Source organism: Notolepis coatsorum (assembly GCF_963971535.1).
Source record: "Notolepis coatsorum genome assembly, chromosome: 4".
NCBI classification, from domain to species: domain Eukaryota; kingdom Metazoa; phylum Chordata; class Actinopteri; order Aulopiformes; family Paralepididae; genus Notolepis; species Notolepis coatsorum.
In genome coordinates this window covers 15,924,634-15,943,285 of record NC_140168.1, presented here as the reverse complement: position 1 = coordinate 15,943,285, position 18,652 = coordinate 15,924,634, and the positions used below count along the sequence as shown (strand labels likewise).

Below are 18,652 nucleotides of genomic sequence, written 5' to 3'. Positions count from 1 at the left end.
TTTGATACTTCGCATTTTTGATTATGGTTCTATAGTAGTCCCCTCCACCTCAATTTAGATTTTTCCCAAATCAAAAGCCTTGGGTAGACAAAAGTCCGCCAAGCTCTGAATGCGCTCGCTCAGCCGACAACGTCAGGCTCGTGACGGGCACCATGGACGGGCACAAGGCGGCACACGACAACCTACGGAGAACAGTGATGGAGGCAAAGGGGGCGGTACAGGGATAAAGTAGAACTTACATTAGTTTGAACAGGCTGATTCCATGGGTATGTGGCAGGGCCTCAGAACGATGACAGACTACAAAGGCACACTGATGAACACTGATGTCTCCTTGGAAAATAAGCTCAATACTTTCTATGCACTACAGCAGGCCACTACAACAGAAAGTAGAGCCAACACAGTGGCGATTATTCATGGGAGCCAAGCTTCTCCAAAAATGTGACCAGTTAAAAAATGTTAATATATATATTTTTTGTTTTTACCTGTTGACTCATCCATAGTTTACAATACTAGAAAATCGTTATTTTTCATCTCTGTGTTATAATAATTTTCCAATAAGAGTGCGTCGCTGGCAGAATCTATCTCCCCTCCTGGGGAAATGCGAAACTGCCCCCTCTCTATATCTTACACTGCAGGCAGGTACACACGCCTCTCTGGTAGCATTATTTTTGATTGATTGAATCAACTCTACCTTGGCATCCATTTACATTTTTTTTTTTTTTTTTTTTTTTTTTTTATATTATTAGCCAATAAGATTCTAGCTTAATTCAAATGTGGTTGGTCTTTGCACATCAAAACGCCCACCAGGGGGATTCCAGGTGAGGTGTGGCTTCAGAAGTTCAGACCAATCAAATCACATTAAAAGCTAAATGTCATCATATAGCCTTCGTTCTAGCTAGCCACTAGCCAGTTGAACAATATATGATGAGTACCCTTGTTGTTGATTTAGATCTATTAGAGTTAAAGGGAGAAAGGAGATTAACAGTCATATGGTGGAGAGCCGGTAAGCTTGATTGTGGAATTTAACTTTGGCTAAACACAATATATATATATATATAAATGCTGTTGCTCTGGATATGCAATTGAGAAGGTGGAAGGAAGTCTGTTTTGGTACATTGGTCATGGGTTAAAGGGGCAACGAGCGAAAAAAAAAAAAAAAATCTGCGTTAAGCGTGGTTAAGCTGCGTTATATTTTCCCGCCCTTTTACTCTTTTTTTTTTTTTTTTTTTTTTTTTTTTAAATTGGTTAATTGAGTGAACAGATTGCAGGATGGGTACAGTAAGGTACAGCTCAATACATAACATTGTTAAGGGGATGCAGACCAGAGAAAGTCTTTCGTCTTGTTTACATCCTGTGTGTGTGTGCGTGCGTGTGTCTGTGTGTGTGTAAATGGCTGCATTTATATAGCGCTTTACAATAAGAAAAAACATATGTGCGTGCGTGTGTAATAATAATAATAATTTAGGACCTGCTCCGAGGTCATCAATTGGCACACATGCGATGCATGCATGCAATTCGTATCTGCGATTAACCCATCCCGTCGTCCTTCCCCCCCAAGGGCAGCCGGGAGCAGACAGGCACAACGTGAGCCGCGCCAGGGGACCAATCCATGTGCTCCTGTCCGTCTTCGTCAAGGACGCCACGATCTTGTTGTTGTGCATGTTTTTCCATTGGGTTTATCTTATCGGGGGGGAAACCCTTGCGAGCACGGGGAGAACATGCAGACTCCACACAGAAATGTGTGTGTGTGTGTGTGTGTGTGTGTGTGTGTGTGTGTGTGTGTGTGTGTGTGTGTGTGTGTGTGTGTGTGTGTGTGTGTGTGTGTGTGTGTGTGTGTGTGTGTGTGTGTGTAAATGGCTGCATTTATAAAGCGCTTTACAATTTGTTCCTCACATTTGACCCATTCCCTCAGACGTTCACACACCGACGGCGGAGGCGACCATGCAAGGTGCCAACCTGCTCATCAGGAGCAATTAGGGGTTAAGTGTCTTGCTCAAGGACACTTGGACACACGCTGCCCGGGAGGAGCGGCAATCGAACCGGTAACCTTTCACTACCACACGACAGCAGGTTAACCCTTTCACTACCACACGACAGCATGTTAACCCTTTCACTGCCACACTACAGAAGGTTAACCCTTTCACTACCACACGACAGCATGTTAACCCTTTCACTACCACACTACAGAAGGTTAACCCTTTCACTACCACACGACAGCATGTTAACCCTTTCACTACCACACTACAGAAGGTTAACCCTTTCACTACCACACGACAGCATGTTAACCCTTTCACTGCCACGTGACAGCGGGTTAACACTTTCACTGCCACAGCATGTTAACCCTTTCACTGCCACACTACAGCGGGTTAACCCTTTCACTGCCACGTGACAACAGGTTAACCCTTTCACTGCCACACTACAGCGGGTTAACCCTTTCACTGCCTCGTGACAGCGGGTTAACCCTTTCACTGCCACGTGACAGCGGGTTAACCCTTTCACTGCCACGTGACAGCGGGTTAACCCTTTCACTACCACACGACAGCATGTTAACCCTTTCACTACCACACTACAGAAGGTTAACCCTTTCACTACCACACGACAGCATGTTAACCCTTTCACTGCCACGTGACAGCGGGTTAACACTTTCACTGCCACGCGACAGCATGTTAACCCTTTCACTACCACACGACAGCAGGTTAACCCTTTCACTGCCACGTGACAGCGGGTTAACCCTTTCACTACCACACTACAGAAGGTTAACCCTTTCACTACCACATGACAGCGTGTTAACACTTTCACTACCACACTACAGAAGGTTAACCCTTTCACTACCACATTACAGACGGTTAACCCTTTCACTACCACACGACAGCAGGTTAACCCTTTCACTACCACACGACAGCAGGTTAACCCTTTCACTGCCACGTGACAGCGGGTTAACCCTTTCACTGCCACGTGACAGCGGGTTAACCCTTTCACTGCCACCTGACAGCCTGTTAACCCTTTCACTGTCACGCAACAGCGGGTTAACCCTTTCACTACCACACGACAGCAGGTTAACCCTTTCACTGCCACGTGACAGCGGGTTAACCCTTTCACTACCACACGACAGCAGGTTAACCCTTTCACTACCACACGACAGCAGGTTAACCCTTTCACTACCACACTACAGAAGGTTAACCCTTTCACTGCCATGTGACAGCCTGTTAACCCTTTCACTACCACACGACAGCGGGTTAACCCTTTCACTACCACACTACAGAAGGTTAACCCTTTCACTACCACATTACAGACGGTTAACCCTTTCAGTGCCACGTGACAGCGGGTTAACCCTTTCACTGCACACCTGTCTCACTGCTCGCATGTCTCACTGCTCGCCTGTCTCACTGCTCGCCTGTCTCACTGCTCCCTGTCTCACTGCTCGCCTGTCTCACTGCTCGCCTGTCTCACTGCTCGCCTGTCTCACTGCTCCCTGTCTCACTGCTCGCCTGTCTCACTGCTCGCCTGTCTCACTGCTCACCTGTCTCACTGCTCGCCTGTCTCACTGCTCGCCTGTCTCACTGCTCGCCTGTCTCACTGCTCACCTGTCTCACTGCTCACCTGTCTCACTGCTCGCCTGTCTCACTGCTCGCCTATCTCACTGCACCCTGTCTCACTGCTCGCCAGTCTCACTGCTCCCTGTCTCACTGCACACCTGTCTCACTGCTCGCCTGTCTCACTGCTCGCCTGTCTCACTGCTCCCTGTCTCACTGCTCTCCTGTCTCACTGCTCGCCTGTCTCACTGCTCGCCTGTCTCACTGCACACATGTCTCACTGCACACCTCTCACTGCTCGCCTGTCTCACTGCTCGCCTGTCTCACTGCTCCCTGTCTCACTGCACACCTGTCTCACTGCTCGCCTGTCTCACTGCTCCCTGTCTCACTGCTCGCCTGTCTCACTGCACACCTGTCTCACTGCTTGGCTGTCTCACTGCTCGCCTGTCTCACTGCTCCCTGTCTCACTGCTCCCTGTCTCACTGCTCGCCTGTCTCACTGCTCGCCTGTCTCACTGCTCGCCTGTCTCACTGCTCCCTGTCTCACTGCTCGCCTGTCTCACTGCACACCTGTCTCACTGCTCGCCTGTCTCACTGCTCCCTGTCTCACTGCTCGCCTGTCTCACTGCTCGTCTGTCTCACTGCACACCTGTCTCACTGCTCGCCTGTCTCACTGCACACCTGTCTCACTGCTCGCCTGTCTCACTGCTCCCTGTCTCACTGCTCGCCTGTCTCACTGCTCGCCTGTCTCACTGCTCCCTGTCTCACTGCTCGCCTGTCTCACTGCTCGCCTGTCTCACTGCTCCCTGTCTCACTGCTCGCCTGTCTCACTGCTCGCCTGTCTCACTGCTCGCCTGTCTCACTGCTCCCTGTCTCACTGCTCGCCTGTCTCACTGCTCGCCTGTCTCACTGCTCGCCTGTCTCACTCTTAATGTCTCACTCTTACTGTCTCACTCTTAATATCTCACTCTTAATGTCTCACTCTTACTGTCTCACTCAATCTTAATCTCTCACTCTTAATGTCTCACTCTTACTGTCTCACTCTTAATCTCTCACTCTTACTGTCTCACTCTTAATGTCTCACTCTTACTGTCTCACTCACTCTTAATCTCTCACTCTTAATGTCTCACTCTTACTGTCTCACTCTTAATGTCTCACTCTTGCTGTCTCACTCACTCTTAATCTCTCACTCTTAATCTCTCACTCTTAATGTCTCACTCTTACTGTCTCACTCTTAATGTCTCACTCACTCTTAATGTCTCACTCTTAATGTCTCACTCTTACTGTCTCACTCACTCTTAATCTCTCACTCTTAATGTCTCACTCTTACTGTCTCACTCTTAATGTCTCACTCTTGCTGTCTCGCTCTTAATGTCTCACTCTTGCTGTCTCACTAACTCTTAATCTCTCACTCTTAATCTCTCACTCTTACTGTCTCACTCTTAATGTCTCACTCTTACTGTCTCACTCACTCTTAATCTCTCACTCTTAATGTCTCACTCTTACTGTCTCACTCTTAATGTCTCACTCTTACTGTCTCACTCACTCTTAATCTCTCACTCTTACTGTCTCACTCTTAATGTCTCACTCTTGCTGTCTCACTCACTCTTAATCTCTCACTCTTAATCTCGCACTCTTAATGTCTCACTCTTACTGTCTCACTCTTAATGTCTCACTCACTCTTAATGTCTCACTCTTAATGTCTCACTCTTACTGTCTCACTCACTCTTAATCTCTCACTCTTACTGTCTCACTCTTAATGTCTCACTCTTGCTGTCTCACTCACTCTTAATCTCTCACTCTTAATCTCTCACTCTTAATGTCTCACTCTTACTGTCTCACTCTTAATGTCTCACTCACTCTTAATCTCTCACTCTTAATGTCTCACTCTTACTGTCTCACTCACTCTTAATCTCTCACTCTTAATGTCTCACTCTTACTGTCTCACTCTTAATGTCTCACTCTTGCTGTCTCGCTCTTAATGTCTCACTCTTGCTGTCTCACTCACTCTTAATCTCTCACTCTTAATCTCTCACTCTTACTGTCTCACTCTTACTGTCTCACTCACTCTTAATCTCTCACTCTTAATGTCTCACTCTTACTGTCTCACTCTTAATGTCTCACTCTTACTGTCTCACTCTTAATGTCTCACTCACTCTTAATCTCTCACTCTTAATGTCTCACTCTTAATATCTCACTCTTACTGTCTCACTCTTAATGTCTCACTCTTACTGTCTCACTCACTCTTAATCTCTCACTCTTAATGGCTCACTCTTACTGTCTCACTCTTAATGTCTCACTCACTCTTAATCTCTCACTCTTAATGTCTCACTCTTAATATCTCACTCTTACTGTCTCACTCTTAATGTCTCACTCTTAATGTCTCACTCTTACTGTCTCACTAACTCTTAATCTCTCACTCTTAATGTCTCACTCTTACTGTCTCACTCTTAATGTCTCACTCTTACTGTCTCTCTCACTCTTAATCTCTCACTCTTAATCTCTCACTCTTAATGTCTCACTCTTACTGTCTCACTCTTAATGTCTCACTCACTCTTAATCTCTCACTCTTAATGTCTCACTCTTACTGTCTCACTCTTAATGTCTCACTCTTACTGTCTCACTCTTAATGTCTCACTCACTCTTAATCTCTCACTCTTAATGTCTCACTCTTAATATCTCACTCTTACTGTCTCACTCTTAATGTCTCACTCGTAATGTCTCACTCTTACTGTCTCACTCACTCTTAATCTCTCACTCTTAATGTCTCACTCTTACTGTCTCACTCTTAATGTCTCACTCACTCTTAATCTCTCACTCTTAATGTATCACTCTTAATATCTCACTCTTACTGTCTCACTCTTAATGTCTCACTCTTAATGTCTCACTCTTACTGTCTCACTAACTCTTAATCTCTCACTCTTAATGTCTCACTCTTACTGTCTCACTCTTAATGTCTCACTCTTACTGTCTCTCTCTCACTCTTAATCTCTCACTCTTAATCTCTCACTCTTAATGTCTCACTCTTACTGTCTCACTCTTAATGTCTCACTCACTCTTAATCTCTCACTCTTAATGTCTCACTCTTACTGTCTCACTCTTAATGTCTCACTCTTGCTGTCTCGCTCTTAATGTCTCACTCTTGCTGTCTCACTCACTCTTAATCTCTCACTCTTAATCTCTCACTCTTACTGTCTCACTCTTACTGTCTCACTCACTCTTAATCTCTCACTCTTAATGTCTCACTCTTACTGTCTCACTCACTCTTAATCTCTCACTCTTACTGTCTCACTCTTAATGTCTCACTCTTGCTGTCTCACTCACTCTTAATCTCTCACTCTTAATCTCTCACTCTTAATGTCTCACTCTTACTGTCTCACTCTTAATGTCTCACTCACTCTTAATCTCTCACTCTTAATGTCTCACTCTTACTGTCTCACTCACTCTTAATCTCTCACTCTTAATGTCTCACTCTTACTGTCTCACTCTTAATGTCTCACTCTTGCTGTCTCGCTCTTAATGTCTCACTCTTGCTGTCTCACTCACTCTTAATCTCTCACTCTTAATCTCTCACTCTTACTGTCTCACTCTTACTGTCTCACTCACTCTTAATCTCTCACTCTTAATGTCTCACTCTTACTGTCTCACTCACTCTTAATCTCTCACTCTTACTGTCTCACTCTTAATGTCTCACTCTTGCTGTCTCACTCACTCTTAATCTCTCACTCTTAATCTCTCACTCTTAATGTCTCACTCTTACTGTCTCACTCTTAATGTCTCACTCACTCTTAATCTCTCACTCTTAATGTCTCACTCTTACTGTCTCACTCACTCTTAATCTCTCACTCTTAATGTCTCACTCTTACTGTCTCACTCTTAATGTCTCACTCTTGCTGTCTCGCTCTTAATGTCTCACTCTTGCTGTCTCACTCACTCTTAATCTCTCACTCTTAATCTCTCACTCTTACTGTCTCACTCTTACTGTCTCACTCACTCTTAATCTCTCACTCTTAATGTCTCACTCTTACTGTCTCACTCTTAATGTCTCACTCTTACTGTCTCACTCTTACTGTCTCACTCTTAATGTCTCACTCTTACTGTCTCACTCTTAATGTCTCACTCACTCTTAATCTCTCACTCTTAATGTCTCACTCTTAATATCTCACTCTTACTGTCTCACTCTTAATGTCTCACTCTTACTGTCTCACTCACTCTTAATGTCTCACTCTTACTGTCTCACTCTTAATGTCTCACTCTTACTGTCTCACTCTTAATGTCTCACTCACTCTTAATCTCTCACTCTTAATGTCTCACTCTTACTGTCTCACTCTTAATGTCTCACTCTTACTGTCTCACTCTTAATGTCTCACTCACTCTTAATCTCTCACTCTTAATGTCTCACTCTTAATATCTCACTCTTACTGTCTCACTCTTAATGTCTCACTCTTACTGTCTCACTCACTCTTAATCTCTCACTCTTACTGTCTCACTCTTAATGTCTCACTCTTACTGTCTCACTCTTACTGTCTCACTCACTCTTAATCTCTCACTCTTAATGTCTCACTCTTACTGTCTCACTCTTAATGTCTCACTCTTGCTGTCTCGCTCTTAATGTCTCACTCTTGCTGTCTCACTCACTCTTAATCTCTCACTCTTAATCTCTCACTCTTACTGTCTCACTCTTACTGTCTCACTCACTCTTAATCTCTCACTCTTAATGTCTCACTCTTACTGTCTCACTCTTAATGTCTCACTCTTAATCTCTCACTCTTAATGTCTCACTCTTACTGTCTCACTCTTAATGTCTCACTCACTCTTAATCTCTCACTCTTAATGTCTCACTCTTACTGTCTCACTCTTAATGTCTCACTCTTACTGTCTCACTCTTAATGTCTCACTCACTCTTAATCTATCACTCTTAATGTCTCACTCTTAATATCTCACTCTTACTGTCTCACTCTTAATGTCTCACTCTCAATGTCTCACTCTTACTGTCTCACTCACTCTTAATCTCTCACTCTTAATGTCTCACTCTTACTGTCTCACTCTTAATGTCTCACTCTTACTGTCTCACTCACTCTTAATCTCTCACTCTTAATCTCTCACTCTTACTGTCTCACTCTTAATGTCTCACTCTTACTGTCTCACTCACTCTTAATCTCTCACTCTTAATCTCTCACTCTTAATAGCTACCAAGCTAAGCTATGTTATTTACTAACGTTATAAACACAATATGTGTACAACGACACAATGATTTACATTATTACAAATATGGTAACGTGGTTGTGGCTTTTACAAATAGTGGTTAGCTTTAGAGATGGATGGATGGCTATAATCACGGAGCAATAGTGAGGTGAAACAGATACATTTTCATTCGGCTAGTAGTAACAAGCATATATCTATGGTAGCAAGGCTCTCTGCCTGCCACTAGCTGTGTGACTCTCAGCGCCCCCTGGTGAGCCCCCTGTTGTCCTGCACCTGTTGTGACGATCATTTCGATTACACACGCACGTTATGAACCATTGATTAAAATATGCATGTGCGTGGTGATTGTGTTGGGCAGACAAAATGTTTGTTAAAAACGCTAAAACTGGGTCAATTTCAATACTTTTTTTTCCCTTCTTCATGAAAGCCACTGTTGGCCTAGTCCACATTGTTTATTGAACAAAAATACAACGTGGAGGTTGACCTTTAACGCTGGCGTCAAGGTAAAACACACATCCTCTCCTCCTCTCATTCACCTCTTAACGCTGGCGTCAAGGTAAAACACACGTCCTCTCCTCTTCTCATTCACCTCTAAACGCTGGCGTCAAGGTAAAACACACGTCCTCTCCTCCTCTCATTCACCTCTAACCAGGGGTGTAAAGTACTTGAGTAATTGTACTTTGTTACAATACTTAAGTACTGTTTTGGGGGATTTGTACTTTACGCGAGTATTATTAGGTTTGTATATTTTTACTCAATTACATTTCAGAGAAAAAAAAACATACTTTTTACTCCTTACATTTAAAATGCAGACCTACAAAGTACAAATCTATTAATAATAGTAATAATAGTATAGAATAGAATAGAATAGAATAGAATAGAATAGAATAGAATAGAAATACTTTAATCATCCCCAGGGAAATTTGGCACTACAAATCGCTCACAGTAAACATTTAGTTAGACAAAACAAATCACGAATACGAATAACAAAAGATTGCCTAAGAATAAGGAATAAAATAAGCCTAAGAATAACATAATAATAATAAACTACGGTCCGTGATCCACATTTCACATTCACATTTCCTCTGTTATGTGTGTACAATCTGATATAAAATATACAGTAAAAAATACAGAGATCTACATTAAGTGTACAGTAAGTGTAATATTGACAATGTTGTTTTAAATGTAAAAGTCCAGGAATATGGTACTGTCACTCTGTGATGCAGTGTATATTTGTTAGTAAAGTTTTTACTTTAACTTTTTAGTACTTAAGTACATTTAAAAGTAGAAACGTTTTGACTTTCACTCAAGTGTTGTTTTTAGCCAGATACTCTGACTTTTACTTGAGTAAGATTTTGAGACGGTACCCATACTTTCACTTAAGTATAATTTCTGGGTACTTTTTACACCCCTGCCTACTTTGTTACAATACTTAAGTACTGTTTTGGGGGATTTGTACTTTACGCGAGTATTATTAGGTTTGTATACTTGTACTTTTACTCAATTACATTTAAGAGAAAAAAAACATACTTTTTACTCCTTACATTAAAATGCAGACCTACAACGTACAAATCTCGCAGGTCCAACAATTTGAATTAGTATTTGTTTCTCTGGCCGAACTAACATTAACGTTATTAATCCTGCGGCCGCACTTTATTTAAAAACAGCCAATCAAATCCCTATCAATGGAAAATTAACCCGCCCATCCCCATGCTGATTGGTCCTTGTGCAAGCCTAGAAAGCCTGAAAGTTTTTACTTTCACTTTTTAGTACTTAAGTACATTTAAAAGTAGAAACGTTTTGACTTTCACTCAAGTGTGTTTTTAGCCAGATACTCTGACTTTTACTTGAGTACGATTTTGAGACTGTACCCATACTTTAACTTACCGGTAAGTATAATTTCTGGGTACTTTTTACACCTTCTGGGTTTACACCCCTGCCTCTAACACTCTAGGAATAGGAAGAAAAATAATATTCTCATGCATTTTCTCGAAAACAAAGCATCAAATACACAGGAAAAAACGTTTTCCCACATTTCAGTAGGATCAAACTTTGACATCCACTCTGCTCTCCTCTCCGCCCCCCCGCCTCTCTCAGGCCACCCTGAACGCCCGCACCTCCATACTGGCAGCGGCCAACCCGGTGGGCGGCCGCTACGACCGCAGCAAGAGTCTGAAGCAGAACGTCAACCTGAGCGCGCCCATCATGAGCCGCTTCGACCTCTTCTTCATCCTGGTGGACGACTGCAATGAGGTGAACATGTCTCCGTTCGACAACTGTGTGTGGTTGTTAATAGAGCACCCCATTTTGTGGCTTCTAAAGTTAAATCAAATCAAATCACATTTATTTGTAAGGCCTGACAACACACGTTAATGTCCCCATGGGCCGTACAAGTCTTCTTTAAACAAGTCAAGAAGAAACATAACAATAAGTCAAGAACAGAACAAGAACACCACAAGGTCCAACAAATTTAAAATAAATGCAAATAATGTGTGGTTAACCCTTTCACTACCACACTACCAAAGGGTTAATCCTTTCACTGACAATACAGAAGGTTAACCCTTTCACTGTGACACTACAGAAGTTGAACCCTTTCACTGCCACACGACAAAGGGTTAACCCTTTCACAACCACACTACTACAGAAGGTTAACCCTTTCGGTTAACCGTCTCAGGTAGTGTGGTAGGGAACGGTCAACCTTCTGTAGTGTGGTAGTGAAAGGGTTAATTATACCATAGTACAGCGCCCCCATTTTGTGGCTTCTAAAGTTAAATGACTGTGTGTGTGTGTGTTAGGTGACAGACTACGCCATCGCCAGGCGCATCGTGGACCTGCACTCTCGCTTGGAGGAGTCGGTGGACAGACTGTATACTCTGGATGAGATCCGCAGATATCTGCTCTTCGCCAGGCAATTCAAACCCAAGGTGTGAATCACGAAGTCCCTTTCCCTACCTGTGCAGAACTATACAACTCCCGAAAGTTAATTTGGGTGGACTCTCAAGTTTTTTTTTCTTGTAATTTTTTAATATAAGTAAAAGTATATTCTATATTGTAATACACTAAATTATGTTATATCTAGTAAGATTATTGGAAGAACAAATATAAATGTAAGGGGGTAGGGATCAATAAGCTTAGCTTCCCTCTACTCCTTTTTTGGACATGTCTGCTAACCAAACACATTGCTCTTGACCTTTTTCTTTATAATTCCTTATATTTATTTTTTTAATGTTTTTAAAATTAACTTGTTCATTCATTCATTCATTCTCTCGTAATTCCTAATTGTCTCTGTGATCTAAAAATAAATCCCCCCGCCCGCGTATAGATCTCCAGCGAATCCAAGGAGTTCATCGTGGAGCAGTACAAGCGGCTCCGCCAGCGCGACGGCTCCGGGGGCGTGTCCAAGTCAGCCTGGCGAATCACGGTGCGGCAGCTCGAGAGCATGATCCGTCTCTCGGAGGGCATGGCCCGCATGCACTGCTGTGACGAGGTGCGTACAGAGAGAAGGAGGGTCACCTGAGTCCCGCATGGTTCCTATATAGGCCACCAGGGGAGTCACGTGATGGTTCTAAGCAAGTCCAAAGCATACGGCGGGGCGAGCGACGTCGCCTGGCGATGCGTTTCAGCTGTCGCTCACAATGACAATCTCTTAGCACCCCACACCACACATGAATCAAATCTAATTTATTTGTAAGGCCCGACGACACACGTTAATGTCTCCATGGGCCGGACATGTCTTCTTTAAACAAGTCAAGAAGAAACATCACAATAAATCGAGAACAAAACAAAAACACCATAAAGTCCAAATATTTTAAAATAAATGCAACACTCCCAGACGTACCCCACGCGAAGGTAAGGACAAACTCACTAAGACCTAGCAGTAGGAAAAAATGCACCACAGGCAATGTGGAGGAGAGAAACCTTAGAAGGGCCGTTCAAGGGGGGGGATCTCCCTTCTTAGATGTCGGTGATAGTAGTGTTGCAAGCTATACGTTCACTACCACCGATTGGCCTGAAGATGTCCTCAGAGATCTACGATAGCCTACTATGACCACTGCTATGACAGCAGCATTAACAACTCATTGACTGCCAATAACGAGTATATTTGTGCAAACTGTTTGTGAGAGAGGTGGCAATATTGATCCAGAAGGTGCGTTTTCACCAGACTACCTTGGGAGTCCGCATTTCTGGTAAATCAGAAAAATACTAAAGCCAAACCGGCGAGGATGTAATGTTACCGGGACATCAAGGGGGGGTGGGGGGGAGACATCCCTTCTCCAACTAATGTTATTTATTTAAATCGTTCCTGTTAATTAATAATTAACATAAGTAGCATGGTAATAATACGTAGGTTATTGATCAATGAATGTATTGATAAATTAATTTATATTACAAATGATACACCAGCAGAAGTCACGTTATTTCCTCATTGTCCTGAGCTGTGTCGCCTGCCGTCGCCTAAAAGAGAATTGGATTGAGGCGATATTTAACCAGGCGACAGAAGTCGTTGCGCAATCGTCGCTCGAAAATCTCCTGCCGTGTGGGTTCTCTCATTCATAACAATGGAAGCGATCAAATTCTGTCGGTCGCCTGGCAAAAAAATCGCCCGCCGTGTGCGTTGGACTTAAGACCCGCCTGGTTCCTATTATAGACCTGGGGAGTCACGTGATAGTTCTAAGACCCGCCTGGTTCCTATTATAGACCTGGGGAGTCACGTGATAGTTCTAAGACCCGCCTGGTTCCTATTATAGACCCTGGGGAGTCACGTGATAGTTCTAAGACCCGCCTGGTTCCTAGTATAGACCCTGGGGAGTCACGTGAGAGTTCTAAGACCCGCCTGGTTCCTATTATAGACCCTGGGGAGTCACGTGATAGTTCTAAGACCCGCCTGGTTCCTAGTATAGACCCTGGGGAGTCACGTGAGAGTTCTAAGACCCGCCTGGTTCCTAGTATAGACCCTGGGGAGTCACGGTGCCTCAGATGTGGTGCAGTGGTTCTTCCGTCTCAACCCGGTTCACTCTGTGCTTCCAGGTCCAACCTAAACACGTGAAGGAAGCCTTCCGTCTGCTCAACAAGTCCATCATCAGAGTGGAGACGCCTGACATCAACCTGGAGCAGGACGAGGAGATGGAGCAGGAGGAGGAGGAGAACGGTATACACACACACACACGTCACACACACACACACACACACACACACACACACACACACACACACACACACATACACACGTCACACACACACACACACACACACACACACACACACACACACACACATCGGGGGGGACGTAGTGTGCAGTTACTGTTAAGTCAACGAATTTTCGGTATTCAAATTAATAATCGAAAACAAACATACATTTGATTTGTAAAATTCACATTAGGTTAGTCTTCTAGCTCTGGCTTGTCGTTTGTGTTCGCCATACTATGAGACTATGCTAAATTACAGGTCATCTCTCAGTGGTGTGTGTGGGCTCAACGAACAACATCCGGCCCTTTGCACAAGTTATATTTTGGGAAGGGGGGGGGGGGGGGGGACTTGGAGTTTTTTTTATAAATTTTTTTTTTTTTAAACTTCATTTTTTAGCGTTTATCGCTTTTTTCTGGTCAAGCATGACCGACAGAAACAGGTTGAATGGGATATAGATCAGGGGAAATACAAGTGCCGCCAAAAAAGTGCCACACGTGCGCTCCTTTAGTGGTTAAAGTAACGTTGCATTCGTTCGGTACACGGCACGTACTGAACCGAAGGTCCAGTATCGAAAAGGTTCTGTGCGAATACATGTACCGTTACACCCCTACTGTGTATGTATTAACGAAACCTCCCGCCTCTCTCACACACACAGGTCAGGAGGACGTCCCCAACGGAGTGAACGGCCATGTGAACGGCATCAACGGCCATGTGAACGGTCACGTGAACGGTCACGTGAACGGCCACGCGGAGCCAGAGAGCCAGCCCAAGCCCTCGCTCCGCCTGTCCTTCGCCGAGTACAGACGCATCTCCAACCTGCTGGTGCTGCACCTCCGCAGGGCAGAGGAAGGTAAAGAGACACACACGCCTCGCTCTCTGGTTCTGTTCCCAGTTCGATTCCCGGGCAGCGTGTGTCCTTGAGTCCTTGAGCAAGACACTTAACCCCTAATTGCTCCCGATGAGCAGGTTGGCACCTTGCGTGGTTGCCTCCGCCGTCGGTGAGTGAATGGGTCAAATGTGAGGAACAAATTGTAAAGCGCTATATAAATGCACCATTTACCATGTAATGCTACATTGAGTCCACATTCAACATCCTGATGGCCTGGGGATAGAGGCTCCTTCTGAGTCTCTCTGTACTGGCCATGAGACTCCGGTAGCGCTTGCCTGACCGCAGCAGTGCAAAGAGGCAGTTGTTTGGGTGGCTAGAGTCTTTGATTATTCTCTTAGCCTTGGCCCTGCGACGCCTGGTGTACGCCTGCCTTGGCTGACAGGAGGAGCATGTTCAGTGCTAGACTAACACTCCCAAAATGTAGCACTGAACGGCACAGGAAGTCCTTCATTCCGACAGCCATCAGACTTTACAATGCATCTCTGTGCCTCACTACATCACTGAGCACAGAGTGACAGTACCATCTTAAAACAACATTGTCAATATCACACTTACTGTACAGTTAATGTAGATCTCTATCTTTTACTGTATATTGTATATTAGATTGTACATACATAACAGAGGAAATGTGGATCCCGGATCGTAGTTTATTATTATGTATTCTTATGCTTATTTTATTGCTTATTCTTAGGCACTTTTTTGTTATTCTTATTCGTGATTTGTTTTGTCTACCTAAATGTTTACTTGTGAGTGATTTGTAGTGCCAAATTTCCCTCGGGATGATTAAAGTATTTATATTCTATAAATTCTATTAAATGTCCTGGGGATTGGGAATCTCTCTTTGTGTTTCGTTAACCTATATCTGTGTGTGTGTGTGTGTGTGTGTGTGTGTGTGTAGCTGAGGAAGAGGAGGAGCTGAAGAAGAGCGCGGTGGTGAACTGGTATCTGAAGGAGATGGAGTCGGAGATCGACTCGGAGGAGGAGCTTGTCAACAAGAAGGGCCTGATAGAGAAGGTCGTCCACAGACTGGTGCACTATGTGAGTACAGCTTCCACCGGGCGCCACTGGCACCATTTCCAACACACTGGCACACGCGAAACCAGCACGCCTCCATCAGAATCACTGTAATCGCCAACTACATTTAACGCCTACCAGGGATTCCCCCCCCCCCCCCCCCGTTGATTTGGGTATACGTTCATTCCACAACTAGAATTAAGCAATTGTGGGAAATTAAACAGAATAAAACAATATATTAACACGAGAATGTATACACAGAAGGATATTTACACACACACACACATTTCTATAACGGGTCGCATACATTCGGTTAAGTAATCAGAATTATATGCATATAAATCCTACGACTGATTAAGTCACTAGGGACTATATCCAGGGCTTGACATTAACTTTTTGGCTCAGCAGCCACTGTGGCTAGTGGTTTTACAAAGTCACTAGCCACTCAGCATTTTCACCAGCCAAAAATCAAAAGAGAGAGAGAGAGATGCTGTTTTTACCTTATTTTAATTGTATTATTATTTCTCTCTTTTAGGTAGTAAGAGAGTTTAATTTTAAATGTTAAGATATTATAAGAAAGGCTTGGCGGCTGGGTGGCGCAGCGGACATTGCGCTCGTCACCAACGCAAGAGACACCGGTATCGAATCCGGCTGTCGGCGTTGCCTCCGGCTTGCGCCGGCCGTCATACTGACTCAATTGGCGGAGTTAGCGGGAGGGAAGTCGATGGGTGGTAGTCTGGTCGTTGTGAACAGCGACTCCTACAGGTCGGTTGGGTGGGCTTCTATCCTCCTGTGATGGGCTTCTATCCTCCCTACAACTGGCCAGTGGGGGGCACATGCGAGCAACGATCAAGACGGGAGGGGAGAATTGGCACGGCTAAATTGGGATGGGAGAAAAAAAATTAAAAGGAGGAGAAAAAGTGGATATAAAAAAAAGATATTATGAGAAAGGGGCGGGACTAGATAAGCTGCGCTTCCGTCTGCCCCTCCTCATCCAAACTCATCCTCGTTTGCTTTTCTATGGATGAAGACGGACTTGTTTGTTTACATTTGTGATTCGCATGTTTGTTGTGTTCGAGATAAATCCATATCAAAATCAAGATACTACAATACTGCCTTCTACTGCCTTGGCTTCCAAGTACAAAGGGCTGGGCTGGCTCCACTGTATCTAGCCGAGCTCCTGCATCACCACGCCCCATCCAGAGCCCTAAGGTCTGCTGACCAGCTGCTGCTGGTGGGGCCCAGGACCAGGCTCAAAACTAGGGGAGATATAGAGCCTTTGCTGCTGCTGCCCCCCCCTCTGGAACACCCCCCCCCCCCACATAAGATCTGCCCAGAGCCTAGTATAGAGGCTTTTAAATCACTGCTCAAAACGCACCTCTTTCCCCCTGGCCTTTGACCAGAGTTAGCCTGCCACTTTTATATACGACGTCCGCTGTTACTCTGGACTTTTTATCAAATGTTCTTGTGTGTAATACCTTTTTCTGTAACTTTTGTGTATTTCTTTACTTGTTTCTGCATTGTACTGTATGTGTTTTTATCATGTTGAAGCACTTTGGTTTGGCTTTTAGTCATTTGTAAATGTGCTTATATACAAATAGACTTGACTTGACTACAGATATCTCACACGTCGGCGTCCCTGTGTTCTGTCCCTCTCTCTGCCCAGGACCACATCCTGATCGAGCTGTCTCAGTCCGGGCTGAAGGGCTCGGGGACCCCGGAGGAGGAGGTGGTCCTGGTCGTCAACCCCAACTACACCCTGGAGGATTAAACTCCTCCCGTCATCCCTCCTTTTCTCCCCCTCTCCTCCCCCATAACCTCTTGTTAATTTTCTTTTTTTTTGGTACCCTTTCACTACCAACGCGTTAACCCTTTCACTGTGACAATACAGAAGGTTAACCCTTTCACTGCCACACGGCAAAGGGTTATAACTTATAACCCTTTCACAGTCTGTAGTGTGGTAGTGAAAGGGTTCAACTTCGGTAGTGTGGTTGTGAAAGGGTTAACGTTGAATTCAAAAGACTTTTGAGGTCGTTTTTTTTTTTATTCCGAACGCCAATATGTACGACATACATAGTGACGGCGTGCAACGTCACATTCTCCTTTTTTTTTTATTATGTCTGACTCTTGTTTTTAAGTTGATCAACTCTTGCATTTAGAGTCCAGACTCCTTAAGAAATATAAATATATATTTTGTCACACTGACTCTTGTAAATATGCTGCTCTTATTTCTATTATTATTATTTTTTTTTAAGTTCTGTTTAGCTTTATGTCTGAGATGTTTTGGCCCCAGTCATGGGAACCAATTTCAATTTAATTAAATGTGTCACGTACACTAATACAGTTATTTTCCTGCCATGAGTGGTATCTTTAACTGTATACTGTAAGTATACACGTGTAGTTTTAAGAATATGTAAATGTTGTGAAATGCCTTTTTTATAATGTTCATATGCCCCAGGCGTTAGTGTCCAAACATCCAAACATGTCCCTGTCCTGGCGATTTAGTGTTTAGTTATCCTATTGTATAGGTTTCCTTGCATCATTGCATTTATACCGTGACGTCTTTTGTTGGTTTACAATGTTGTTCTGAAATAAAGATCATAAGACAAAGCGGGGCTCGCAACTCACTTGTTGTTCCAAGGTGTTTTAATTGACAAAAAGGCAGTAGATGCAACGTTTCGACCGACCCTTCCGGTCTTCTTCAAGCAATGAAATAAAGATCATTCATCATTCATCCTGCTTAGCACTTTTTTTTTCTTTTTATATACCAGTGCAGTGACAGTGAGATACCATTAGAGATTAAACACTGTTTTTGATACTTCGCA

General features: G+C 43.9%; 1 protein-coding gene across 1 annotated transcript; it reads left to right on the top strand.

Annotated features, from left to right (window-relative positions):
• Positions 1–152: 152 nt before the first annotated feature.
• LOC311226425 (DNA replication licensing factor MCM6-like) lies at positions 153–18,458 on the top strand (the record flags this gene model as incomplete). The annotated part of the gene is made up of 8 exons (XM_084311851.1): positions 153–215; positions 10,835–10,990; positions 11,533–11,661; positions 12,060–12,224; positions 13,766–13,886; positions 14,580–14,774; positions 15,712–15,851; positions 17,494–18,458. The coding sequence occupies 8 exons, from the start codon at positions 153–155 to the stop codon at positions 17,596–17,598; spliced, it is 1,074 nt and encodes a 357-aa protein (XP_084167977.1). The 3' UTR covers positions 17,599–18,458.
• Between the last annotated feature and the right edge of the window lie 194 nt (positions 18,459–18,652).